We start from the raw sequence: 23,809 nt of genomic DNA on the forward strand, positions 1-23,809 counted from the left end.
ATGCAAGTCTGCAACCACAACACTTTAAGGCCCTAGCTATCGGTCTGAAACAGAGAGACGCTCATTCAACTATACCCTGTTACTATTACTATATGTCTCAACTCTCAAACTTGCGTAAACTTATCAAGGATGTGCCCACAGGTGAACAGGCCACAGTCTACAGATTCTTGTCTTTGTCCGGTTAACAGGCCCCGTATCACAAACGGGTCCCGGTGGGGACACCGCCGCAGCCGTCGATGGGAGCGGATGAACGGCTAAAATGCATCGTGATCCGGATCTCGGCCGGGACCGCTGCTGCTGCTGCGAGAGTTGTAGTAAAATCCAGCGGTCAGGAGCTCAAGAAGCGAAATACCCGGGCAGCATTCAATTCCGCTGTACACCCGCTTGGCAGCGCCGCTGCTGCACCACCCCGCATCCATCCGCTGCGGCCACGAGACTCGGTGGCATTGCTTGCTGGCTCGCGCGCAGATCTGGTCCGGTACGACGCGTGCACGGTGGTGGGGGCGACGCGTCTGCACGGTCGCGCGGGCTCCCCCACCACGACGCGCGCCCGCGCCCCTGCCCGATCGAGCGCCGGGACGGGGACGGAGACGCGATTGGCTCGTACGCGCGCGGGGGGCATGCGTGTGCCCGGCGCCCCGGCGCGCACGGACGCGGAGACGCAACATTTTGTCCCGGGGTTCGGGACGTGACGTGCTCCACCGATCGGGGTTCTTGTCGCTGAATATCGGTGAAGTGTCGGCTCGGTTGGAGACGAGTAGCCCCGGTGTCGAGTTACTGTTTCTCTCTTTGGATTTACTCTACTGGCTATATATACCGTGTTGGCTGTTTACCCGCCGGTAATTGGAGGTTTGCTACGATGCGTACAACTACTCAAGCGAGTAAAAACAAATTCTTTTACCAGTGGCTGCATCCATGGTTGCACTGCATCAAACGTTCGTGCATAAAGCTGAGCTCAAATCATTACGTACTCCTTCCATTCAAAATTAATCTACATATTTCATAGGTACACTAAGACCAAAAAAATCTAATAACTCTCTCATACTATATTTATTCTAGCAACAAACTCTATGCACCATCCCCACTATTTCCTAGCCAATAGCAAATCAAGATATTGCATGTGTGTTATAAATACTTGTGTGCATGGATGCATGTATCAATGTCCATTTACTCTAATGCATAAATAACGAATAGACTTAATGAATGAACACAAATATATAGATCATTTAGTAATAACCTAAAAAAACTATATGTAAATTAATTTGGAATGGAGGGAGTACTATGTACCGCTGTGAAACTGTGACCACTCCTCATCCCGAGAGGCGAGAGTCACGGTCATCGTAGGGTACAAAACCACAAATCACGATGAAAAATGCGTGTGCATGTGCGATGAAAAGGAAAGAAGGAAAAAAGAACGAAAATGATATACATATGGCCCTGTTGTCCGGCTACTGTGTATGACTCTGGTTACATGGAAAGACACAGACGCTAGTCGAAAGCTGGATTCGTATGTATAGCAGCGTTCAACAAAGAAATGCGTGTGCACGTTCGATTTTAATCAGCGAATTATTGGTGTGGAATTTCCGTGCCTGAAACATGGGCACGCATCTGTTAAATAATTAATCGACTCTCGGGCTCACCGCTCACGCGAATGCAATCAAGCGCCAGGTGATTAACACCGTACAGGGGCAGTTAGCACAGCGGAGTACGTCACGATTTTAATTCAGGGCTTAAATGAGGTTCTGACTGCCAGCGTGGAATAGTACTCCGTGCTTGTGAGTTTTGACGTGGAGACGGAAGCTTCACAAGCTAGCCTTCGATTGCTTGTGCCTGGAAGAGAAAAAACAATTTCATTTTTGGCCTTCAACCTCACAAGAGCCACAGTTACGTGACATTTCCTGCCCACTCTCTGCCTTGATTTGATGTTTTATTCGTTCTTGGCCTTTTCTTAATAGTACTAGAAACGGTTCCTTTAATGGAGTAGTATAGGGTGTGTTCAGTTCACGCTAAAATTAGAAGTTTTGTTGAAATTAAAACGATGTGACAAAAAAATTAAAAATTTATGTGTGTAGAAAATTTTGATGTGAAAGAAAAGTTAAAAGTTTGAAGAAATAGTTTGTAACTAAACTCGGCCACAGCCGATCGATCAAACAAGGATCTCGTGTAGTAGTGTTGAATCTAATTATACATTCTATACACGCCAAGTAGGAATATTGTATAGTGTAGATCCACGGCTCAATAATGTCTCCATGCACGTATATAAAAATCGATTAGTAGTACTAGGTGCAACGAATTTCCACGGCGCAACATTTACACCTGATGTTCATTTGTAACATTTTCCCGGTCCACAGAGCAGTAAAAACTCAGGCTATGCACTTCATGGCTTCTTTATTTCCTTGCTCCATTTGGGTTGCCCTCGCAGCAAAACCGGCAAGTAGTAACAGTAACCTAGACGAGAGCAGCATGTCTCCCTGTAATAAATTCTGCAAGCAAACTAAGCACAATATGGGCTCTCTCGCAGTAGATGAGCTCTGTGGCTTGCATGCAGTAGTATATTTGCCAATTGCAATGCAAGCCTGCCCATGGCATGCGATCATCTTGTGCAGATGACACAAACAATATCAGGTCGCCCTTGAAGCAATTGCGTGTACTAAAAAATGGCAAGGCTGTTCCGTCGAGGAGCGAGGAATACGTAAGAATCTACTCCTACGTACCCAGCTGCCATGCTGCTGCAGCCATGCAGAGCAACAGAGGGGCTAGTTGTCTCGTCCATCCATATTCACTGAGCGGCCATGAAGTACTATTCACTTCTCACGATAAATTACACAGACCGTAGAGATATGCGTGTTCATCCAGCTAGCCTTGCGTGCGTGAGAATTGTCAGAGACATATAGTAATACTATTAAGATATTTAAGTGTGTTTTTAGGTGTTAATAACTTGCAGACTGGTCCCAGGAAATCTATATGGTTTTAGGGTGTGTCTTAGCAGTATTGAAAACAGTGCGCTTCTTCTTCTTGTCTTCTTGGCTGACCCTAAGCTAGCTTCAAAAACAAAACAGTGGAAAGGGGCAGTAGGGCTAGCATAGCACATGCATGTATAAAAACAGGAGTTTAATTTGTATCATTTTCCAAAGGAAAAAAATGCATTTGCTTACGGTGCATGATACGTATATGTGGATGTCCTGCCAAGAATCCCGCACATTACGATTGATGCCCTATTGACCAATCCATCTCTTGGTTTTTGGAGCTAACAATAATGCCAACGAAAACCGGCAGATTCTTTTTGCGCGCCCGGGCATGCACGAAACATATCCGTAAGCATGTGAAAGGGTATAGTATAGGCCACCGGATCAACAACAGTACATAGTACACATACGTATATACGTCGATCCGATTATTACTGTGCCATTAATTTACCACTTCAGCCTCAGTGTACTGCAACAGTGAGTAAAAATAATCTCTTCACACTGAGATGATCAAAGGCCCAAGATTAATTAATAAACACGAGCATATGCACTTTGAGGATTTGAAAAGTCTGGATTTTCAGTTTGTTTTCCTTCTAGTTCATTATTTGGATATAATTATGGGCTCTTTGAATCTAAGTAAGAATATACTAGCTAGTAGATTATTTAGGTTGTGTTCTTTTATTGAAGTTACCAACTCAGCAACTCTCGCCTTCCTCGTTTTTTATGTACACACTTTTTAAACTACTAAACGGTGTGTTTTTTTATAAAAAAATACGTAAATTGCTTTTAAAAAATCATATTAATCTATTCTTAAAAATAGCTAATACTTAATTAATCATGCACTAATGAGTCGGTCCGTTTTACGTGCATGAAAGATTAGTTCCCAACGCCTTAAAACGAATACAGCCTTAAAGAGCTAAAATTCTAGGAGAATTTGAGGCTGCCAGAGCCTAGAATCCCTCCGGACACGGCCTATGTACTTCAGGAACATATCCTATCCTATCCTATATGTACACAAGCATTCTCTTGCATACTAACTAATAAATTCCCAAAAATTCTTTAAAAAACACATATGTATTTTTATAGTATTACATCTATGTGTAAAGTTTCATCTTTAAATTCATCATATATAAAATAGACTTATAGTCTTAAAATTGTCAGTTTTTCTTAGGACTAAAATATAATAAATTTAATGTTAACATATTTTACACGTAAGTATAATATTATTGAAAGTATATGCACATATTTTTCTAAATTTTTCGATAACATTTATTAGTTGGTGTACGCGTGAAGCTTATGTATACATGATATATTATCGTGTCACTCTGCACAGATATGCAGCAGTACTCTTTTGTCTGCATTAAGTTTTTTTCTGCACGTATATACTACTCCCTCCGTTTCAAAATGTTTGACGCCATTGACTTTTTAGTACATGTTTGACCGTTCGTCTTATTTAAAAAAATTAAGTAATTATTAATTCTTTTCCTATCATTTGATTCATTGTTAAATATATTTTTATGTAGGCATATAATTTTACATATTTCACAAAAGTTTTTGAATAAGACGAACGGTCAAATATATGCTAAAAAGTCAACGGTGTCAAACATTTCGAAATGGAGGGAGTATACCACTAGGAGATTACTGTGCCGAGCTAGAACCTTAAAGATGAGCTAGAGTAAGTAATCAGTGGAGGAGTATTCACTAATCAGCTAGCACGGGTGCAACACGCTCTCGTGACCACCCCCCCATCCCCTCTCCTTGGCTCCCACTCTTTAAGCGGCCCTTGTCCTTTCAGCTCCTCGGTCCCTCCCCCTCCATCTCACTCCCTTATATCGCTCGCTCACTCGCTAGCTCGCACCGCGCCGGCCGGGAGCACGCACGCACGCATTGCCATCGCCGTGCGCGGAGGAGGAGAGGAGATCGAGGTCTCGAGGTCGTTGGTTGGTTGGTTGCATGGCGAGCGGTGGCGGGGAGCACTTCTTGCGGCAGCTGAGCGCGAGCAACGGGGGATACGGTGGTGCGGCGCAGTATCAGATGGGGCGAGGGGTGGTGGCGGAGGAGGAGGTGGAGCTCGGCGGAGGAGGCAGGAGGAGGGGCTCGAAGCGGTGGTCGAAGAAGAGGGCGGGGAGGGGCGGGTACGGCGGCGGCGGCGGGGGGAAGGGGGACGCGGCCGCGGCCGCGGCGGCGGCGGCGGCGGTGGCCGGGAGGAAGCGGGTGATGGTGGTGGTGGACGACACCTCCGGGGCCAAGCACGCCATGATGTGGGCGCTCACCCACGTCGCCAACAAGGGGGACTTCCTCACGTTGCTCCACGTCCTCCCGTACGCCGGCGCCGGCAGAGGCGAGGAGACCCCCTCCCTCGCCAACTCCCTCGGCACGCTCTGCAAGGCCTGCAGGCCAGAGGTAGCGTATACGCGTATATATACATCATACGTGCATGATGTTTCTTTTTTTTTCTTTATTTTTTTTAGAGGGATGCATGTCATTTTGTGTGCTGTTTTTACTTTTGTGCTCTAATATGTGTTTTCAAATTACAAAATTTTAGGCGCTTCGATTAGAGAATCATGTGTCTGATCTCTGCTGTCTAGCTTTGGTCATTCTGGATTTGGAAGCATCTGCTTGGAGGCAATGCACGAGGGAATTATTACTGCTAGCTCACAAAGAATTAGAAAAAAAAAGCTTTTGTTAGTGTACTGGCTCATGAGAACTTGACTAAAGTGAAGGATAAAAATAAAGTATAATTTACTGTACGGTTTGTAGAGTTATCAATCCTGAAGGTCACCTGAGAGGGATAGTTGTAAAGTATTATTTGTTGGGGGACAATCATACAGTAGATCAGATCAGATATCAGAACATACATGAAAAGGGGATCGTATTCCACTTTTCATGGATGAACGGATCTTGCATCTTGGCAGGCCAAAAAGGTTCGAGTCTTTGATAAAAGTTAAAAAGTACTACCTCACTTTCATAATAAGTGCAGCTCCGTTCCATAATAAGTGCAGCCATGAGTTTTCGCGCTCAACTTTGATTGTCTGTCTTATTTGAAATTTTTTTTATAATTAGCATTTTTGTTGTTATGAGATGATAAAACATGAATAGTACTTTACTTATGACTTATGTTTTTAAATTTTTTCAAATTTTTTTTAATAAGACGAACGGTCAAAGTTGGACGCGGAAAACCATGGCTACACTTATTTCGGGACGGAGGAAGTAATTAGAAAAGAACAATTTGTGGGGCTCATGCTCATCCCAGGTTCTAAAACCATTAGTAAAATGCATCAGTAAAATCCTACCTAAACCGGCCGTAAACAATGGCATTATGAGATCATATCATCATTCCTTCCTTGATTTGCTTGCATTGCTTGAATCAAAAGTCAGCACTTCAATGTAGTAGTGTACTACTAGTAGCACATCCCTGCGTAAGAGCAACAGTACCGTGCATGAAGCCATGAACTATTCCTTTGTCCTACTATAGCATGTGCAAAGGAGGGCTCATACGAAATGGGTGTGAATGTGGTAGGTGGAGGTTGAAGCACTTGTGATCCAAGGACCAAAGCTGGCCACTGTCCTCAGCCAAGTGAAGAAATTGGAGGCGTCTGTGCTTGTGCTCAGCCAATCCAAGCCATCCCATTTCTGTTGGTTGAGTTGGTAAGCATTTCTCACCTCCTACCACTGTAGCTCTATCTTTCTCATCCCTATTGGATGTGTTAAAAATGTGAGGCTCAGGTCAACTATGAATAGAAACTGGCGGGGAGAATATAGTATCATGGTGTCAGTCAGTCCCTAGTGTTATTTTAAAACAATGCCCAGAGTAATGCATATGGCTAGGTTCCAATAGAAACCTTTAGTTGTACATCATTTTTTATATCGTACAAGTATCAGTTTATCAGGATACATAATTACCACTAGATCTAAATTTATGGGGAGAGATCTGGTCATCTTTTATGATAAGCAGGCCCACTAACAAGCAATGAGTAAACTGTTTGGGAAATAATCCTCCTTCACCACCGTTCAATAGCAGGGTCCCCTGCCTTTCGGGAAAATAACACCAGGCGCAGCCTCCATGTGCTATCCATAAATCACAGATGCTTTCCTTGTCCTTTTTTGGTCACAACTCAACCAAATGAAAGCAAGAATCCTACACTTCACTCACCTAATTTTTGCTACGTTCACGTGGACAATGTAACAATCACCATCACCAACACATTGAAGTTGAGTCAGGAAAAGTTACTTTTCATCTTGTCGTGAACTATAGCTATGGTCCTTGTTGAGCAAATGCAAATGTCTGCCTGCGATTTTACAGCATCCTGCGGAGCAGCAGCGAGGAGTTCGTCGAGCAATGCATCAACCAGGCTGAGTGCCTGACGTTGGCAGTGAGGAAGCAGAGCAAGGGCGTCGGCGGGTACCTCATCAGCACACGGTGGCAGAAGAACTTCTGGCTCCTGGCTTGACAAAGCCAAGGACTATTCAATTTTCTGCCAAGGCTTTCAAGTCTCTACATAATCATATTTTTACCCCCGTATATCTGCCATTCTGTTTTAACTGAGTGCGCCATAAAAGCCTCCCCGCTGCCATGTTGCGTCACCGTGCAAGTGTTACCATCCGTTGTAAAGCCCAAAGGAGCCCTAGATCTGACCAAACCCTACTTCCCATCTTCTTTTCAAGTTCAGTTTGTGTAATCTTGTGCTGTACTATTGTGTAATGTTGCATAAATGGCCGTTTTCTGTTGTCACGTGTTTTACACTTTTACTTTCATAACAACTCCTCAACTTAACACTACTGCTACAAACCAAGAAATCAAGAGCAACATCAGGTTATTTTCCATAACTGAAGGTCGCATTTCCAATGCAACAGCTAGAAACATGAAGATCTAACAGCTAGTAACATTTTTAGTTCAAATCTTGAACTGGAGTGTGGCTACTGAGGGGGGACCTCGCTTAGCTCTCTCTCACTTAGGAGCAGGATAGGACGAGAGGTGCAGTTGCATTGGTTGGTTTCAGGCTTGGGCGTGGTCCTCTTTACCGCTATTCTCTGAATCCTAGCACACACCTGCCCGTGGGGCACCGCCTTCAATGGTCGTGGGCCTAGGGGGCAAACAACCAGGCAAGGATCAAGATCCCCAGTTTGCCACCAATAGCCTGATGGCAAAACCAACCTCCTCAAAATATTGCAGCTAATGCTTATGGTAGCTCATACTAGTCATACTACATCTCACACTTCTCACTTAAGGACTGGTAACTCACAATTTATGCACAGATTGTTATACAATAGATAGTAGATCATTTTTTTTAAGAAAATGGAAATGGTTTACATCTCCAGATTCTACCATAAGGCGCACGGCCAATAGATAATAGATCAACATGGATAGATACACAAGCCCGATTCTTCTATGGTCGATGGAATTTACGGTAACGGAGGTCTAAAGCAGACAGGGAAGAGTACTAATACAGAGATCAGTTCTAGTACATAGCTCAGCTAAGCCAAAGAAAGTATTTATCAAGTTCGTCCCGCGCGGGGACAGAGCACTACTAAAACGGAGACAAATGCAGCCACTAACCAGGGACCATTGGCTGTCCTGATTACCTACATAGAGATACCAAACAGGCTGCAGCACCATTATGGTACTTGAAATGATACGTTGGAAGAGCCAGTTAGCCAGAGGCTAGCCTTGCTCATCATTACCACGCCATACTGGCAGTGGTAACTCAAACCCAGTCAAGTCCCCCATGGGAGTCAAGGGACAAGCTCATGATTCTACAGTCCCATTAACTCTTGCAGAACACTGCCCATGCAAATGCAAGCTAGATGCCAGACAGTGAGGACAAGAATTGATAGACAAAAACCAAATTGCATATATAAATGAAAAATGAGCATAGTGCAAAGCTTCTAGGTTTAACGTTGAAATGCACACAGGAAGGTTAAAAAATAACTGTTGCAGTTTGGAAATGTTTTTGTGCAGATCGAACGCAGGGATATATGTAGAGTATTCTAAGTCGCATTGTGGTTGTCATGGTCAATCCAAGATATTCTAGTCTATGCAGTTAATAGCAGTGAACAAAAAGGAGGGCGAACTTTTCTTTCCTGCTGATCAATACACTGAGAAAAAACTACCTGTGTCTGCGTCTCTTGGCATTTTCTTCTGTGAAGGATTCCCATGCACTATGGTCAAGCTTGCTCAAATCTTCTAGCTCTGCAATGGTAAGCAGGTATTGTGTAAGCTTCACCAGCTCTTGATCAGTGCCTCTGTTTGAATGGGTCCTCTTGTATGGTTTGATCACAAGACCATTCTGTGGATTCATGACAAAGTTCCTTCTGAGGTCATCAAACATGATTGTGTTTGTTTCATTGTACTGCATATGAAAGAAACAGAAGCAATGAGCAAATAATTCAATGAGAATCAGTCACAAATTCACAGTACCACGCCACTACTAACCTCGGGGAACTGAGCCCAAATGACACCAAGAGGCTTGCAATCAAAAGTTTTCTTTTCTGACAGGTTTTCAGATTGCACAGTTATCATCGCCAAGTGATCCATAAGAGCAGTAATTTTGTAGTTGGGGTTGCCAAGAACTCCAAGTTGGTCCATCTTCATCTCCACCCATTTCATGCTGCATTCGAAGGCCAATCGTATTTTTCTTTACTTGTTTCACAGCACAACCATAACCAGTTAACTGATAGATCAGGATCACAAAACGCTTACCTAGTTGCTGACCATATCATGATATCATATTCTGAATATGCAGCAGAGAGGAACTCGTGTAGATCTGTGAAGAGGAATATGGCATCAATCCTCATGACAGCTCATTGGAAAACATAATAGTGGTGATGGGAGATGCCCTTACATGGACGCATCAATTCGATAGGGTTCTCAGCAGCGGACCTATGGTCGAATAGAGTATAATCAATGTCTAAGACAAGCAGTTTTTTCCCTTTGCGGCATGGATTCAATATCTTGATCTACAGAAATAGGAAGAAGAAAAGATAAATAATAAATTCGACGTCTATGTACATTTAACAAGATAGCAATTAGATCAGTGACCTGCTTTCACAACCAACAGCATCAAAAAGCACTATACTTGTATGAGTAGTAGATTATTACATTAAGTAGAAGACACACGCCAGAGTCAGATAAAAAATACTCCCTCCATTTCATATTATAAGTCGTTTAACTTTTTTCTAATCAAACTTCTTTAAGTTTGACCAAGTTTATAGAAAAATATAATAGTATTTTCAACACAAAACAAACATATTATCTAAATATATTCAATCCTAGATTTAATGAAACTAATTTGATATTTTAGATGTTGCTGAATTTTTCTATAAACTTGTTCAAACTTGATAAAGTTTGACTAGAAAAAAAATCAAACAACTTATAATATGAAACGGAGGGAGTAGCAAATAGACAAGGTGACAACAGATAGTGGGTAATAGAGCAGATGCCAGCCTATAGCGGAATTTCAAAAACTACTTACTATTCTACTCCAAGTGCCTATATGATACCTTTCAGCACAATAAGACATCTACTACAAATCCCAAGCATGCAAAACAACAATTAGAAGTAAAACTAGTACATCTACATAGCTAGATGAGGAATTGACGATAACTTGTGGAACATAGTAGCACATTGCAGTAACCTGAAAATCGCTATAGCGCCCACAAATGTCCAAAATCTCTATCCACAAAAACTACCTCCCCTAGGGGCTTAGACTTATGGATCATTGCTAAGAAAAGAAGTTTCTGGCTATGGCTTCAATCAGCACCACACAAGAGAGAGAATAACCCTCGTCACTGTTATGGCTTTGGTCTATGAGCAAGTGAAACCACAAAATATTTCTAGAATCGACATGCTGACATACTAACAACCTGAACCACGCTAGGAAATATTACCAACTTCATGTAGGTCAAAGGAACAAGCACTAAGATGTGGCTCAGGCTGTCAGAACAAACAGGATATTGTGGAACCATAAAAGCATGGATAAGGAAGAAGCATATGACAGGAAACGAAAATGACACGAGAATATACCTTATATTGACTCGCACGCCGTTTTAGTTTTTGCTTGTAGACATCTTTATCCTTGATAGCAGTAACTTCATTCTGGCCTATTTCATAATCATTGAGTATCTCTGGATCATCTTCTTGGTCCACAAATATTTCATCTTCAACAGTGCTGAAAGATATACAAAATTAATGCAAAGTAAATAGAAAGCACCTTCAAATGGGACATAAGTACATGGTGTACAAATTCAAATTTTCAAACAGAACCATTATCTTTGAGATGTAACGCAGCAAAAGAGTGATTTGAACCATTGAAAAAAAAAACCCTGAAAACTTGAATATGCTGCTGTTGACTGTTGAGTAAAGCCAGAGTGCTAAATCAATATTAAGAGGAGGTCCATCTCCCATGGTTCATCTTGGAAATGATAAAAACAGATCTGAATCAGGAAAGGTATCCAAGCTCTCACCTCACAGTGCCTCACTAGAAAAACCACAAGTGTCACACCAAAGTATATTCAAGGTAAATGCTTCACAAACTTCCTCAGCAAGCCCTCCATAAGGCATGTTTTTTTCCCTAAAGAGGAATACTACATTACAAGTGTTCATAATTAGCGCAATTACATGCATTTTTCTCACCATCCAAGCATCCACTACTGATCCTACAAATGGAAGTACTATGGAGTGGACAAAATATTAGAAACAAAAAGGTGTGTCAAATGAAAGTTCTTTGTAACAGCCGTCCCAATATAAATAGCATAAGATCCTCCTAGTCTTCTACACCATTAGAAGGTTATCACATGAATGAACAATAATAATCAATCTACACCCAATTTACAATTTGCCAGCTATACAACCTTACTGTGTATAATTAAGATCTCTACTACATAAAAGGGACATATTAGTGGTGGTGGTGGTGAGTCTGCCATCACAATACTATTCCTTGAGTTGGTGCGATTCATGCGGATAATAAGGAACCTCTTGAACTAATTGGGTTTTTGTGGATAGCTCATTTGTGCACATGTGCTGTAATAGGGTTATCTCATTGATTTATGGTTGGAAGTATATATGTTCCCTGAGAAACATATACAACTTTTCATGTTTAGCTCTTCTGGTATATTTACTTGAGATCTGTTGCAAAGCATGAGTTTAGTTAGCAATAACGAATCATGATCCAACCATGTGCAGAATATCGGATTACATCAGTGGCTCAAACCACATAGCACATAAGCATTTAACAGTCAAGAACATACTGACATATAAATTAGTTTGCAAATTTTACCAAGAAATAACATTCACATAAGTGGCAAAGCATAATGAGTAACTTCACATTATAAAACAGAATAAAAGGAAGCTAATCGAATTATGTCCATAGGTAGGGTTTCAAGTTCAACAAAGCAAACTTTCAGAATAGGACACAGATCTATACCCTAAACGAAAATTTTGACCATATACCCTCCGTTTTGATTGAAATTGAGGATTCACCCTGCTGACCCACATGTAAGTGACCTTAGATGACCCAAACATGTCATTGGCATAGGAGGGTAAATCCTCAATTTTCCATCTAAACGGTAAATGATCTGATCTCCCGGCCTAAATGGTATTGTCCAAACTCGAAACAGACTTTCTTTAAAGTTCAAGTTCAACAAAGCACACTTTCAGATTAGAACACATCAACACAGATCATAGGCTTAAATGGTACTGTACAAACAGACTAACTAGTTTGCCCCTGGATCATCATTCAGGTTCTTCAATCACCACCAAAAACATGCCAACTGAACATATAACATCAACCACCATCCAATTTCGCATCACTATCAGAAACACATCAGAAAAGATACGATAACGGGCCTCTAGAGATTTAAGAAAAACAACATCCTGCTGTTTTTCTATTTAAAAAACCCACTAATCCATAATCATTTTGCAGCCATTGGTAACACTAATCCATCAATTTAACAATAAATTCACATGCTCCACGGATGATTCCATTGCAACTACAGCACTCCCGAATGTGTTCAAACTGTGAGGAATCAAGGTTTGAGAAGGTTATTCCTTCCTCTCAGATGAACACCACATAACCTCAGTCACTCCACGTTACTCCACGTCCATTCGTGAAACTAATCTAATAGACAAACGTCTCCACATACTGCTACTGGATGTCAATCCCAAACTTCAAATACCGTTCCCAGCATCTGAGAACCCATAGGAAATAAACAACAATTTCAAATCATGAACAACGCGATGCCACTGGATCGAATAGATCGGTCGAATCACCAACCGAAATCCAACATTCCCCCGAATTACGAGCTAATCATCCAGTTCAACGACGAGTAACCAAATGTTTTCGCAGTCAGGTATCTGCAGAACACGAGCGAGAGTAGACACGGGACGGCACATGGAGGTGTAGGGTTCGAGGAGGAAGGAGGGTATTGCGCTTACCCGATCATGTTGATCTTGACGTTGGGCTTGAAGGGAATGGAGGAGATGAGCTCGGAGTCCTTGCACTCGTTGAGCTTGAACTTGGGGTAGAGCAGCTTCTGCCGTTTAGGGAGAACCCCCGTGACCTCGCAGATGCGCCGCTTCAGCTCCCCCAGCGTGTCGTCCCCGACCACCCGCACCGTGTAGTCGTTCCCTTTCCACTTCGCCACCAGCGTCATCTCCTCCGGTGGCGCTGCCTCCGCCACGGCGGCAATCGCCTCCGGGTCCAGCGGCGGGACCGCCGCCGCCGAGGACGAGGACGCCTCCGCCATCGGCTTGGGGTCTGAAGAAACAAGTGGAGGTTTTGGGGGAGGAGAACGAGAATGATGTGTGCTCTACAGCTCTACTGTTCCTTCTGTACGGGGCGGAGAATAACAGGAGGCCAGGCGTTTACGTAACCGCCACTGGAAGGCGGAAGAGGAATTGTTGAACAGCAGATCGAAGATAGCGAACGGATGGGCTAACCTGCACTCAGTGGCGGATTCAAAATTTTTTATGAGTCGGGCAAGTCTAACAACAAATGAGGTATATACAAGCCTATATAATTCATAGATAACTTTAGTATGAACATTTGTTTTAAAAGTTTGTGTTGAGCGCGTTTACTGTAGTACTAGTTGCATTGTACTGTCTTGCCGGTGACTAAGAAAGGTGATTACTAAGGTAATTAGGCACTAATTTATTGGTGAATTGTTGCGTGCAGCTGGTGGAGCCAGGGCCATTGCCTGTTCAAGCCGGGCCTTGGCTCCGCCACTGCCTGCACTGTTATTGGAGATCCATACTCCCTCCATCCTATCTTCTTATATAGTTGGTATCCACTAAGAGACATTTACTTCTATAAAGTAAGACATGAAAGAAGCCACATCATCAACAGTTTTAAGCCATCAGATCATATTTAGTACAAATTTTATAAAAAAACAAACCTAATACGAGAATACTACGGAGAATGGATAAACTCGGATATCATATTATGTTTGTTTTTTATGGGATGAAAAAAGTGTCACCTAGATGTAACATATTTTAGTACTATAGATTTGGATATACTCAAATGTCGTATTATGTTTGTTTTTTATTGATGAAAAAAGTATCATCTATAGCTGCAGTTCAACCATGTGATTTTAAGCTTTATCTCTACCTTTAAAAAGAGCCGAGCATGTTAGAGTGATCTGAAAAGATAAACTAAAAAGATGAAGCGGGATTCAGACTACTCCAGAGCTATACTTGAGATTTCGCTCTTGGAGTTAGCTAGAGTGTTATCGAATAGGTTATAAGGGCATTATAAGTGACTAACTGATGTGGTTGACCCAATTTAGACCTTGTTTAGTTCCAAACTTTTTCTTCAAACTTCTAACTTTTCCATCACATCAAAACTTTCCTACACACATAAACTTCCAACTTTTCCATCACATCGTTCCAGTTTCAACTAAACTTTCAATTTTAGCGTGAACTAAACACACCCTTACCCGATCGATCGTTCACATAAGCTCCTCTCTCCCTCCTAACCACGCTCCTCTCCTCTCCTAAGTCCCAACAACGCTTGGCTCGATGACTGGGCTTTAAATTAGATTGTGCTCTGTATGTCTGGTGAACAAAGAGATGTTGTGATTGATTGAAATTAGAATGTAGGTGAAAAAAATGTTACTACTTTTAGGATAAATTTTAAATATTGTGTATAATTTTTTTGATGGAATCCTGAGTACTTGCATTTGCGACTGTAATCTAGACGTTGTGCATTTGAGTAACCACCAACCACTTGTATCTTCAACATTGATTTTGTTATGATGTCACTCCATTCGTTTTGAACTACTTATTATCTGAGATTTGTTCTAAGTCAAATATTTTTAATTTTGACCATTAATTACTAGAAATTTATATAGCTTAACGACATGTGAATCATATATCATAAAATTGCTTTCTCTAATGAATTTGAAAACATAAACCTAAATCTTATGATGTTAAATTATATAATTTTTTTAAAGAAAATACGGTCAAAGGTAAGAATATTCGACCTAGCTAAAATAATTTTAAATAGAGAGAATTGTATTCATAACAATAAATATATTATTATAATAAAACTAAATCAATTTTTAACACAATTCAACGCGTTAGAAGGGCTAAACAACATGATTTGTTAGTTTGCTAAAATTTGTAGCGCCTAAATCTGGAACAAAACAAATTCCAATGGCATATTTGGTTCGCTGCAATTTCTAACACTATTAGATTTTGGCACCATCTGATTTTGGTAAGATAACAAACCATACATGCTTTAAAAATACCACTATCTTACCAAAAAAATACGCAGCAACAAATTCAAACCTACGCAATACTATAATTTCCCCTTGAAATTCGGAAATGTAACAAACACTTGACTCTACACCCTACCTTGTCAAAATGTGATAATGGCAAATATTTATATTTTGCATGTCTGAGGTTGGCTTCAACATGCCCCTGCCCTGGAGCTTCCTAAAAGTATCCAAAGTGAAATTTAAATAAAACACTAGATATGTGAAAAGTGGTGATTGTTCATTTCTGTGATCGAAAGCTGTTTTTTTTTTCCTTCGGGGATTTTGTTTGTATGTTGAAGTTGGAAAGTAGATGTGGAACCCTAATTGAAGTCGATTTCTGGTAGTACAAGTTTGAGTTGAGAAGTTAGGATCAAACTTGTTGAAAGCTGTGACAGAGCGCCGTTCGCTGGACACAGATCCTGAACGCATCTGCACTCCACTACCCCTGTACAGGCTGTGCATCACACGGGGGTCGTCACGAAAACGTGGCACTCGTCCAGGAGACGGGACGGGGGTCCACCGCCGAAGCAGCGGTCGTTCTCATGGACTCATCGTCACCCGAGGCCCGACCAAGGTCACATGCGCGGATGCGCCCCGCGACTCCGCGACGCCGACGCGATCCACGGTTCCCCGGCTTCCCCTCCCTCCCCGCGTCGCGTCGCGTACGGCATATCCATTCCCAATCCGCTGCGTCCGCTATCCCCCGAACCCATCGGCCACGGCCAGCTGCAGCGCACGCACGCACCGTCCTCGCGCCGGCTGCGCAACCCAAGCCGCGAGTGACACTGCGTGCGTGCCCATCGCGTGTGTCGCGTTGCGTTTGCTTGCGCGGAACGGCGGGAGAGATGGGGCGTCCACACCGTCGTCGGGACTGTGGGCACGGCGCGGCACACCGAGAGAGGTGCCGCATCCAATCCAAACAACTGCACTCCACTGTCCACACTCCCCCGGCGCGGCGTCTCCCTCCCCACGCTATTTTATACCACCACCACCACACCGCGTGGTACTTGCTCATACGCCGTATCGACCACCACCCTCGACGGCGGCCATGGCGGGCGCCTCCTCCTCCTTCTCGTTGCGGAGGCTACTCCTCCTGCTGCTGCCGCTGATACCGTTGCTCGGCGCCACCACCGCCGCCGCAGCGGGCGCCAACTCGAGCGTCACGTATGACCAGCGCTCCCTCATCATCTCCGGCCGCCGCCGCCTCCTCATCTCCACCTCCATCCACTACCCCCGCAGCGTCCCCGAGGTATGCACCCCACCCCGAACGCCAGCACGCGCGCATTGCGGTGGTACTACCGGTAACCTCGCTGCTCGTGCTCGCAGATGTGGCCGAAGCTGGTGGCCGAGGCCAAGGACGGCGGCGCCGACTGCGTCGAGACCTACGTGTTCTGGAACGGCCACGAGCCCGCCCAGGGCCAGGTCCGGGCCGCCTCTCCAAAATTTGTGATGGATTTAGCATGTTCGATCCGTGATAAACCTGTGTGTTTTGTGTGCGATTGGTGAATGCTGATTGCAGTACTACTTCGAGGAGCGGTTCGATTTGGTGCGATTCGCGAAGATCGTCAAGGACGCCGGGCTGTACATGATCCTGCGCATTGGGCCGTTCGTCGCCGCAGAATGGACCTTCGGGTTTGCCTCTTCGTTATACTGATGCAGTGTCACGATTGGTTGTAGTTGTGCAGAATTATGGTGATTCGATTTCTCTGGGTTGATGGGTTTATCCGTTTATGTGTGCGTGGATGTACAGGGGCGTGCCGGTGTGGCTGCATTACGTGCCCGGGACGGTGTTCCGGACGAACAATGAGCCGTTCAAGGTGTGGCGGGCTTGTGAATTTCGTGGCGTTTTATTTGGGGAGTTTGCAAGTTTGGTGATGGTTATACTGACATTTACTTACGCAGTCTCACATGAAGAGATTCACGACGTACATTGTGGATATGATGAAGAAAGAACAATTCTTCGCTTCGCAGGGTGGGCACATCATCCTAGCTCAGGTCTGGACATTGTCATACTAATCCTAATTGGGGCGCTGAAACATCAATCTGTTTCTATCAACTTTGAGATAGGTGTACTTCACAATTGACGGCAGAATTGGTGCACTGTAGGTTGAAAATGAATATGGAGATATGGAACAAGCGTACGGAGCTGGTGCCAAGCCATATGCAATGTGGGCAGCTAGTATGGCTCTGGCTCAGAATACTGGTGTCCCTTGGATCATGTGCCAGCAGTATGATGCGCCTGATCCAGTGGTTAGTTTCTAACATTCAACACATTTTGCTTAATGAAACATTTCAACCATGAATTGCTCCATGAAACATACTGGCAGTCAGTGTATGGTGTAAAATTCTTTGAAAGACCAGCACATCTGCTATATTTTGTCACTGACAGTGTATGGTATAAAATCCTTTGAAAAGTTTTTTCAAAATCTGAGAGATTGTGGTAGGCAAACTGAACAGTGAACAGCAGATAATCTGTGGCACTTGAAATCGTAACCTCGCAATTGGTGTTTTTGTACTGCTATAGCTATCAGGATTGTCTTTCCATAACGTCTTCAAGTATTCTTCCCGTCATTCTGTGATTCATAACATCTTGGCATATTCATGTGATTGATACTGATGTAAATAAAGTTTTTGCATATGCAGTAACTTTTCTTTTGCGGTTACACTCACGCATTCAAATTTACTTTTGCAGATAAACACTTGCAATTCATTCTACTGTGATCAATTCAAGCCAAATTCACCAACCAAGCCAAAATTTTGGACTGAGAATTGGCCAGGATGGTAACGATTTTGACATATTAGCAACAGACTCCATCTAGTACTTCTCATGTCTTTATAGCACAATATGGAGTTAATATTGTAGATGTTTTAAAAGAGAAGCTAATTGATGTGCTGCTGCTTGTTTCTTCCTATTTGAATTTAGGTTCCAGACCTTTGGCGAAAGTAATCCCCACAGGCCCCCTGAAGATGTTGCATTTTCTGTTGCACGTTTTTTTGGGAAAGGTGGCAGCCTTCAGAATTACTATGTGGTAATTGCTGTTGCATTAGTTACATTTTAATTTGATAAAGGCACACTGATAATTGTTTTCTGTTGATTGCACTACCAAAGATTTACAGTCAAGTTCAAGCATCTTGATACATTTTTAGTCATTTGAATACAATTTGTCAGTATGAATAACTAGTGGAAGCTCCATATTTCTGAAAGTTGAATCAAGTTTTCTCTATCCTTTTGAAGTACCATGGTGGAACAAATTTCGGTCGCACTACTGGAGGGCCATTCATTACTACTAGCTATGACTATGATGCACCGATCGATGAATACGGTTTGGATTTATTGCTGTTATTAATTCCATCAAACTATTAAGCCTAAAGAGTTCTTAGTAGTATTAGTTGATCTGAAATGCAGGCCTTAGGAGACTTCCGAAATGGGCTCATCTAAGGGACCTTCACAAATCTATCAAATTGGGCGAGCATACCCTGTTGTATGGTAATTCGTCATTTGTTTCTCTGGGGCCTCAACAAGAGGTAGGTTTTATCGTTATAACCTTTGACCTAAATCTGGTTTCAATATTATATGAAAGCTTGCATGAAAACTTCTTATGGATATTAACTTCAACCCATCTCTGCTGTAAGGAGCATTGTACATTTAAATGCTGCTTATGTCTACCATACTGTAACCCATTGGTGTTTTAATGCACACTGCTATTCACTTTTTGCTCCTGTATTTATCCCCTGATTAAATCATTATTTTCTTCTACCAACTTATGGAATTGATAGTGTCCCATTTTTGCTTGCAGGCTGATGTTTACACTGATCAATCAGGAGGATGTGTTGCATTCCTTTCTAATGTTGATTCAGAAAAGGACAAAGTTGTTACTTTCCAGAGCCGGTCGTATGATCTTCCTGCTTGGTCGGTCAGTATCCTGCCTGACTGCAAGATTGTGGCGTTCAACACTGCAAAGGTATTTGATTTTCTATGTCAATGGTCTTCTGAATTACAACATGCATTGCTGCAAAAAATGTTTTTCTTAAAAGAAAAAAGCCTTGTCAAAACAAAACGGATAGCGCCCTTCTCAACAAATGGAACATGGATAGCAAAGGAATTAAAAAGGAGCAAAATAAATGGCAAATATCAGAATATTTTATGCTTAATCCGAGTTATATAAAAAGTGCCATATTGCACGAAGTTCTTTTCTCCCAAATAATTGTAGCTCCTGGCTCTTCATCTTTAGGTGCGATCTCAAACTCTGATGATGGATATGGTCCCTGCAAATTTGGAATCATCAAAAGTTGATGGGTGGAGCATTTTCAGAGAGAAATATGGGATTTGGGGCAATATCGACTTAGTCCGAAATGGATTTGTAGACCATATTAATACAACAAAAGACTCTACTGACTACCTATGGTACACAACAAGGTTGGTATACTGCAGTCTGTTTCATATATACTACTTCTATTGCAAATAGATATGCATGTAACAATCCAAAAAAGAGATCTTATTATTGTCTATATTATAAGTTTTTTTAACTATGAACTTTCAGTTAATTATGTGGTCTTTATTCTTTGTGGAATATGCAGTTTTGACGTAGACGGAAGTCATCTGGCAGGTGGCAACCATGTTCTTCATATTGAATCCAAAGGCCATGCTGTTCAGGCTTTCCTGAACAATGAGCTTATAGGTTTGTTGCTTACCCTTACTTTGCTGAGAGACCATCATCAAATCACCATCCAATACCATTTTCAGTTCAGCCGAATCTTCTGAATGCCCAATCATTTCCATATAATCAAAATATATCCCTGAAATGAGAGTTTATATAATTGTCACCTCTTCTTCTTCATCTTTTTTTCCCCAAAAAGACAACCATATATATCTTCAGCAGCACTTTCTTTGCATATATACACTTTACAGTTCTCTTCAATTATTGAGTTCTTCTGTTTAATGTCATTACTACTTGCAAATCTTTCTTAGGTAGTGCATATGGTAATGGCTCAAAATCAAATTTCAGCGTGGAAATGCCCGTCAATTTGAGGGCTGGGAAGAACAAACTTTCCCTATTGAGTATGACTGTTGGTTTGCAAGTAAGTGCCTACGTTTACTGAGTTTTACATACGAGTGTATGACTAAACTTGAGGCATATCCTTTACATGCAAATTGCTATTTATGGCATGTCAATTGTACCCACTTTTGTCAAAAGAAAGTTCTAACTGTACCCTATAGTTTGTTAAGCCTGCTATTTTAGCTTCAAGTTAAAAATGCTTGAATCATCTGATTGATAAAAACTGTGTGCCTTTTAAGAATGGAGGACCCATGTACGAATGGGCAGGAGCCGGCATTACAAGTGTGAAGATCTCAGGAATGGAAAACAGAATAATTGACTTGTCTTCCAATAAATGGGAATACAAGGTACAAGATTGTTGAATTTGTTCAGATATTTGTGTAATGAACTCAATTGATGATAAAGTAGTATACTGTTCCTTCAAAGCCATTCTATAATTTTTCGCCTCTCTTTCTATGTACTTGGGTTTGCTTTCTATGATGACATATCCAGTATTTGGGGCAAGGTGAGGTGTAATGTTTATGTGAATCTTATGTATTTGCTGGTAGATTGGATTGGAAGGGGAATATTATAGTTTGTTCAAGGCTGATAAGGGGAAGGACATAAGGTGGATGCCACAGTCTGAGCCACCAAAAAATCAACCAATGACATGGTACAAGGTAGCCTTCTTCGGTCTATATTTTCCATACGTGTTTTTCTCATCGTACTACTTGCGGTAAACTACTAATGCAACATACTTCTAGGTAAACGTTGATGTTCCCCAAGGAGATGATCCAGTTGGATTAGATATGCAGTCTATGGGGAAAGGCCTGGCTTGGTTGAATGGAAATGCCATTGGGAGGTATTGGCCCAGGATAAGTCCTGTCAGTGACAGGTGTACTTCCAGTTGTGACTATAGAGGAACGTTTTCTCCAAATAAGTGCAGGAGAGGATGTGGGCAGCCAACTCAAAGATGGTATGTGACGATTTTTGGCACAGCTCACAATACCTTTTTTTTCATACTTCTCACATTTCACATTTCTGTTTGCATTTGGTCAAGGTACCATGTCCCACGGTCATGGTTTCATCCATCAGGAAACACCCTTGTGATTTTTGAGGAGAAGGGAGGGGATCCTACAAAGATCACATTCTCAAGAAGAACTGTGGCAAGTGTGTGCTCCTTCGTGTCAGAGCACTACCCTTCCATTGACTTGGAATCCTGGGATAGGAATACCCAAAATGATGGTAGAGACGCAGGAAAAGTACAGTTGTCTTGCCCCAAGGGTAAAAGTATCTCTTCTGTTAAGTTTGCGAGTTTTGGAAACCCCAGTGGAACCTGCAGATCTTACCAACAAGGAAGCTGCCACCATCCGAACTCAATATCTGTTGTTGAGAAGGTAATATGCACAGTTCTTGCACAAAAAGTGCACATCTAATCTAAAACTTGAGAGCCTTTGATTCTGACTTTCTGATATACGTCGATGCATGTGGATTTAGATCCATCAGTTCTGACTTGTAGCCATAGAGCAACTGGAATTATATTATGTTTTTACTGTTCCAAACCAGGGAACACTGGGTTGGGCACATAGGAGGGTAAAAACTTTCCATTTCAAAGGAGCCATGAGTTCCCTATGAGTTGTCCAATAACTATTTCTGGACTGAAGTTATATGGAGATCTTGATATTACTGACCATCAAACTTTATAATTGTGCTGAACTGTTGTTTACTTTATCTTGGCAGGCCTGTCTGAACATGAATGGCTGTACCGTCTCCTTGTCAGACGAGGGATTTGGAGAAGATTTATGCCCTGGGGTCACCAAAACACTTGCGATTGAGGCAGACTGCTCTTAAGGAGTTTAACTCAGCAATGAGATCCATCGCTACAGATTCGCTCATCAACTTGAAGCTTATAGTGCTTGGTACAGTAGCATACTACAACAACTTCGAAGTGAAATCCTACCTAGATTTAGATTACGACCTGTTATGAGCATGATTTGGCACTTTGTTTCTTTGACTTCTCTTTTGCTCAACAATATGTCCAGGTACCCTTGACGGGTCGCCATTGTGGATGCTAACCATCCACCCGAGCAAAGGAATTAATTGCACTGCATTCCCAGGTTTGCAATGGACTACTGTATGATTCAGAAACATGAAGGCATGAACGAGCTTCTATGAGCCCAAAAGGAATGGGATATAATATAATATGATATATTGCGATGCCCATGAAACATTTCATAATTGTCATTTTCTTCGTGTTTAGACTTGCTGATATGTAGACACCAGATCGCACTGGAGAAAGTTCTTGGATTGCTCTCTTCATGTTGTGTCGCGTCATGATATTTCTGGATTAACCTGTGAATGAATCTATGGTTGAGGCAGCAGGTGGTCAACACAGTAGTTCATCTCTCGTTATGATTGGGGAGACAAAAATAAGTTGCTCACTGTGTGGGTACTGTGATGTTGCTAAGATCACAGTGCGGAAGAAACCACTAGCTTGTGGCTCCATTGGCCGTAGATTCTGGATAAGATTAAGTAAGATCTGCATTCCATTCCATGTCGTGCGGAATGGATGTTATTAAATCTTTGATTAGCCATGGATTAAGGAGCCGGGGCCTTTTACTGGATGCCGCTTCATGTTTTCCTTGTCATGTGAGTATTATTTAGGGGCCCTCGAATTAAGTCCTAATCACCCACAGCCTGTTCCCTTCCTCTTCTCCCTTCTTCCGTAGTGGTTTCATGACTCCATTGATAGGCCATGGTACTTGTACAGTATCAGGGAATAAATAAATATTGGAGGAATCATCTCCATCGAAAAGGAAAACAGAGATTTCATTCTCCCTTGTTCCAATCTCTTGCAATCATGAGAGTGATTTCTGTTGAGTGCTTCAGTTTGAGTGATTTTTGTCTGCCGTTTCAGTAAGGTTCGTGAACCAAAGCCGCCGAAAGTACACCACCGCAAAGCAACTCAGAGAGAAAAATGATTCCAGATTGGTTTCAGTAATCTCAACTCCGCTTTAAATAATATGGTTTGATCGTGAAATCACATAAAACTAT

The 23,809-nt window shown here is 42.2% G+C and overlaps 3 protein-coding genes across 3 annotated transcripts; 2 read left to right on the plus strand and 1 right to left on the minus strand.

Annotated features, from left to right (window-relative positions):
• Nucleotides 1–4,685: 4,685 nt before the first annotated feature.
• On the plus strand, nucleotides 4,686–7,693 carry LOC127779447 (uncharacterized). Its single transcript, XM_052306226.1, has 3 exons — nucleotides 4,686–5,369; nucleotides 6,487–6,614; nucleotides 7,270–7,693. The coding sequence occupies exons 1-3, from the start codon at nucleotides 4,920–4,922 to the stop codon at nucleotides 7,415–7,417; spliced, it is 726 nt and encodes a 241-aa protein (XP_052162186.1). The 5' UTR covers nucleotides 4,686–4,919; the 3' UTR covers nucleotides 7,418–7,693.
• A 1,105-nt stretch (nucleotides 7,694–8,798) lies between these two features.
• LOC127779439 (ubiquitin-like domain-containing CTD phosphatase) lies at nucleotides 8,799–13,783 on the minus strand. Its single transcript, XM_052306217.1, has 6 exons — nucleotides 13,399–13,783; nucleotides 10,990–11,134; nucleotides 9,809–9,923; nucleotides 9,667–9,730; nucleotides 9,400–9,574; nucleotides 8,799–9,316 (listed from the first exon to the last, which is right to left on the minus strand). Exons 1-6 carry the CDS (start codon nucleotides 13,707–13,709, stop codon nucleotides 9,074–9,076), a joined length of 1,053 nt encoding a protein of 350 aa, XP_052162177.1. The 5' UTR covers nucleotides 13,710–13,783; the 3' UTR covers nucleotides 8,799–9,073.
• Nucleotides 13,784–16,549: 2,766 nt separating this feature from the next.
• On the plus strand, nucleotides 16,550–23,074 carry LOC127782224 (beta-galactosidase 3-like). The gene is given in 20 exon segments (XM_052309326.1): nucleotides 16,550–16,709; nucleotides 16,712–16,968; nucleotides 17,046–17,141; nucleotides 17,239–17,351; nucleotides 17,470–17,536; nucleotides 17,622–17,714; nucleotides 17,826–17,969; nucleotides 18,412–18,500; nucleotides 18,643–18,748; nucleotides 18,955–19,042; nucleotides 19,126–19,244; nucleotides 19,517–19,681; nucleotides 19,952–20,136; nucleotides 20,298–20,398; nucleotides 20,689–20,798; nucleotides 21,016–21,123; nucleotides 21,325–21,435; nucleotides 21,520–21,731; nucleotides 21,816–22,152; nucleotides 22,496–23,074. Coding segments are annotated over 20 exon segments (2,757 nt in total). The 5' UTR covers nucleotides 16,550–16,564; the 3' UTR covers nucleotides 22,607–23,074.
• Nucleotides 23,075–23,809: the final 735 nt, after the last annotated feature.

The sequence above is a fragment of the Oryza glaberrima genome, chromosome 1 (assembly GCF_000147395.1).
Source record: "Oryza glaberrima chromosome 1, OglaRS2, whole genome shotgun sequence".
Classification (NCBI taxonomy): Eukaryota; Viridiplantae; Streptophyta; class Magnoliopsida; order Poales; family Poaceae; genus Oryza; species Oryza glaberrima.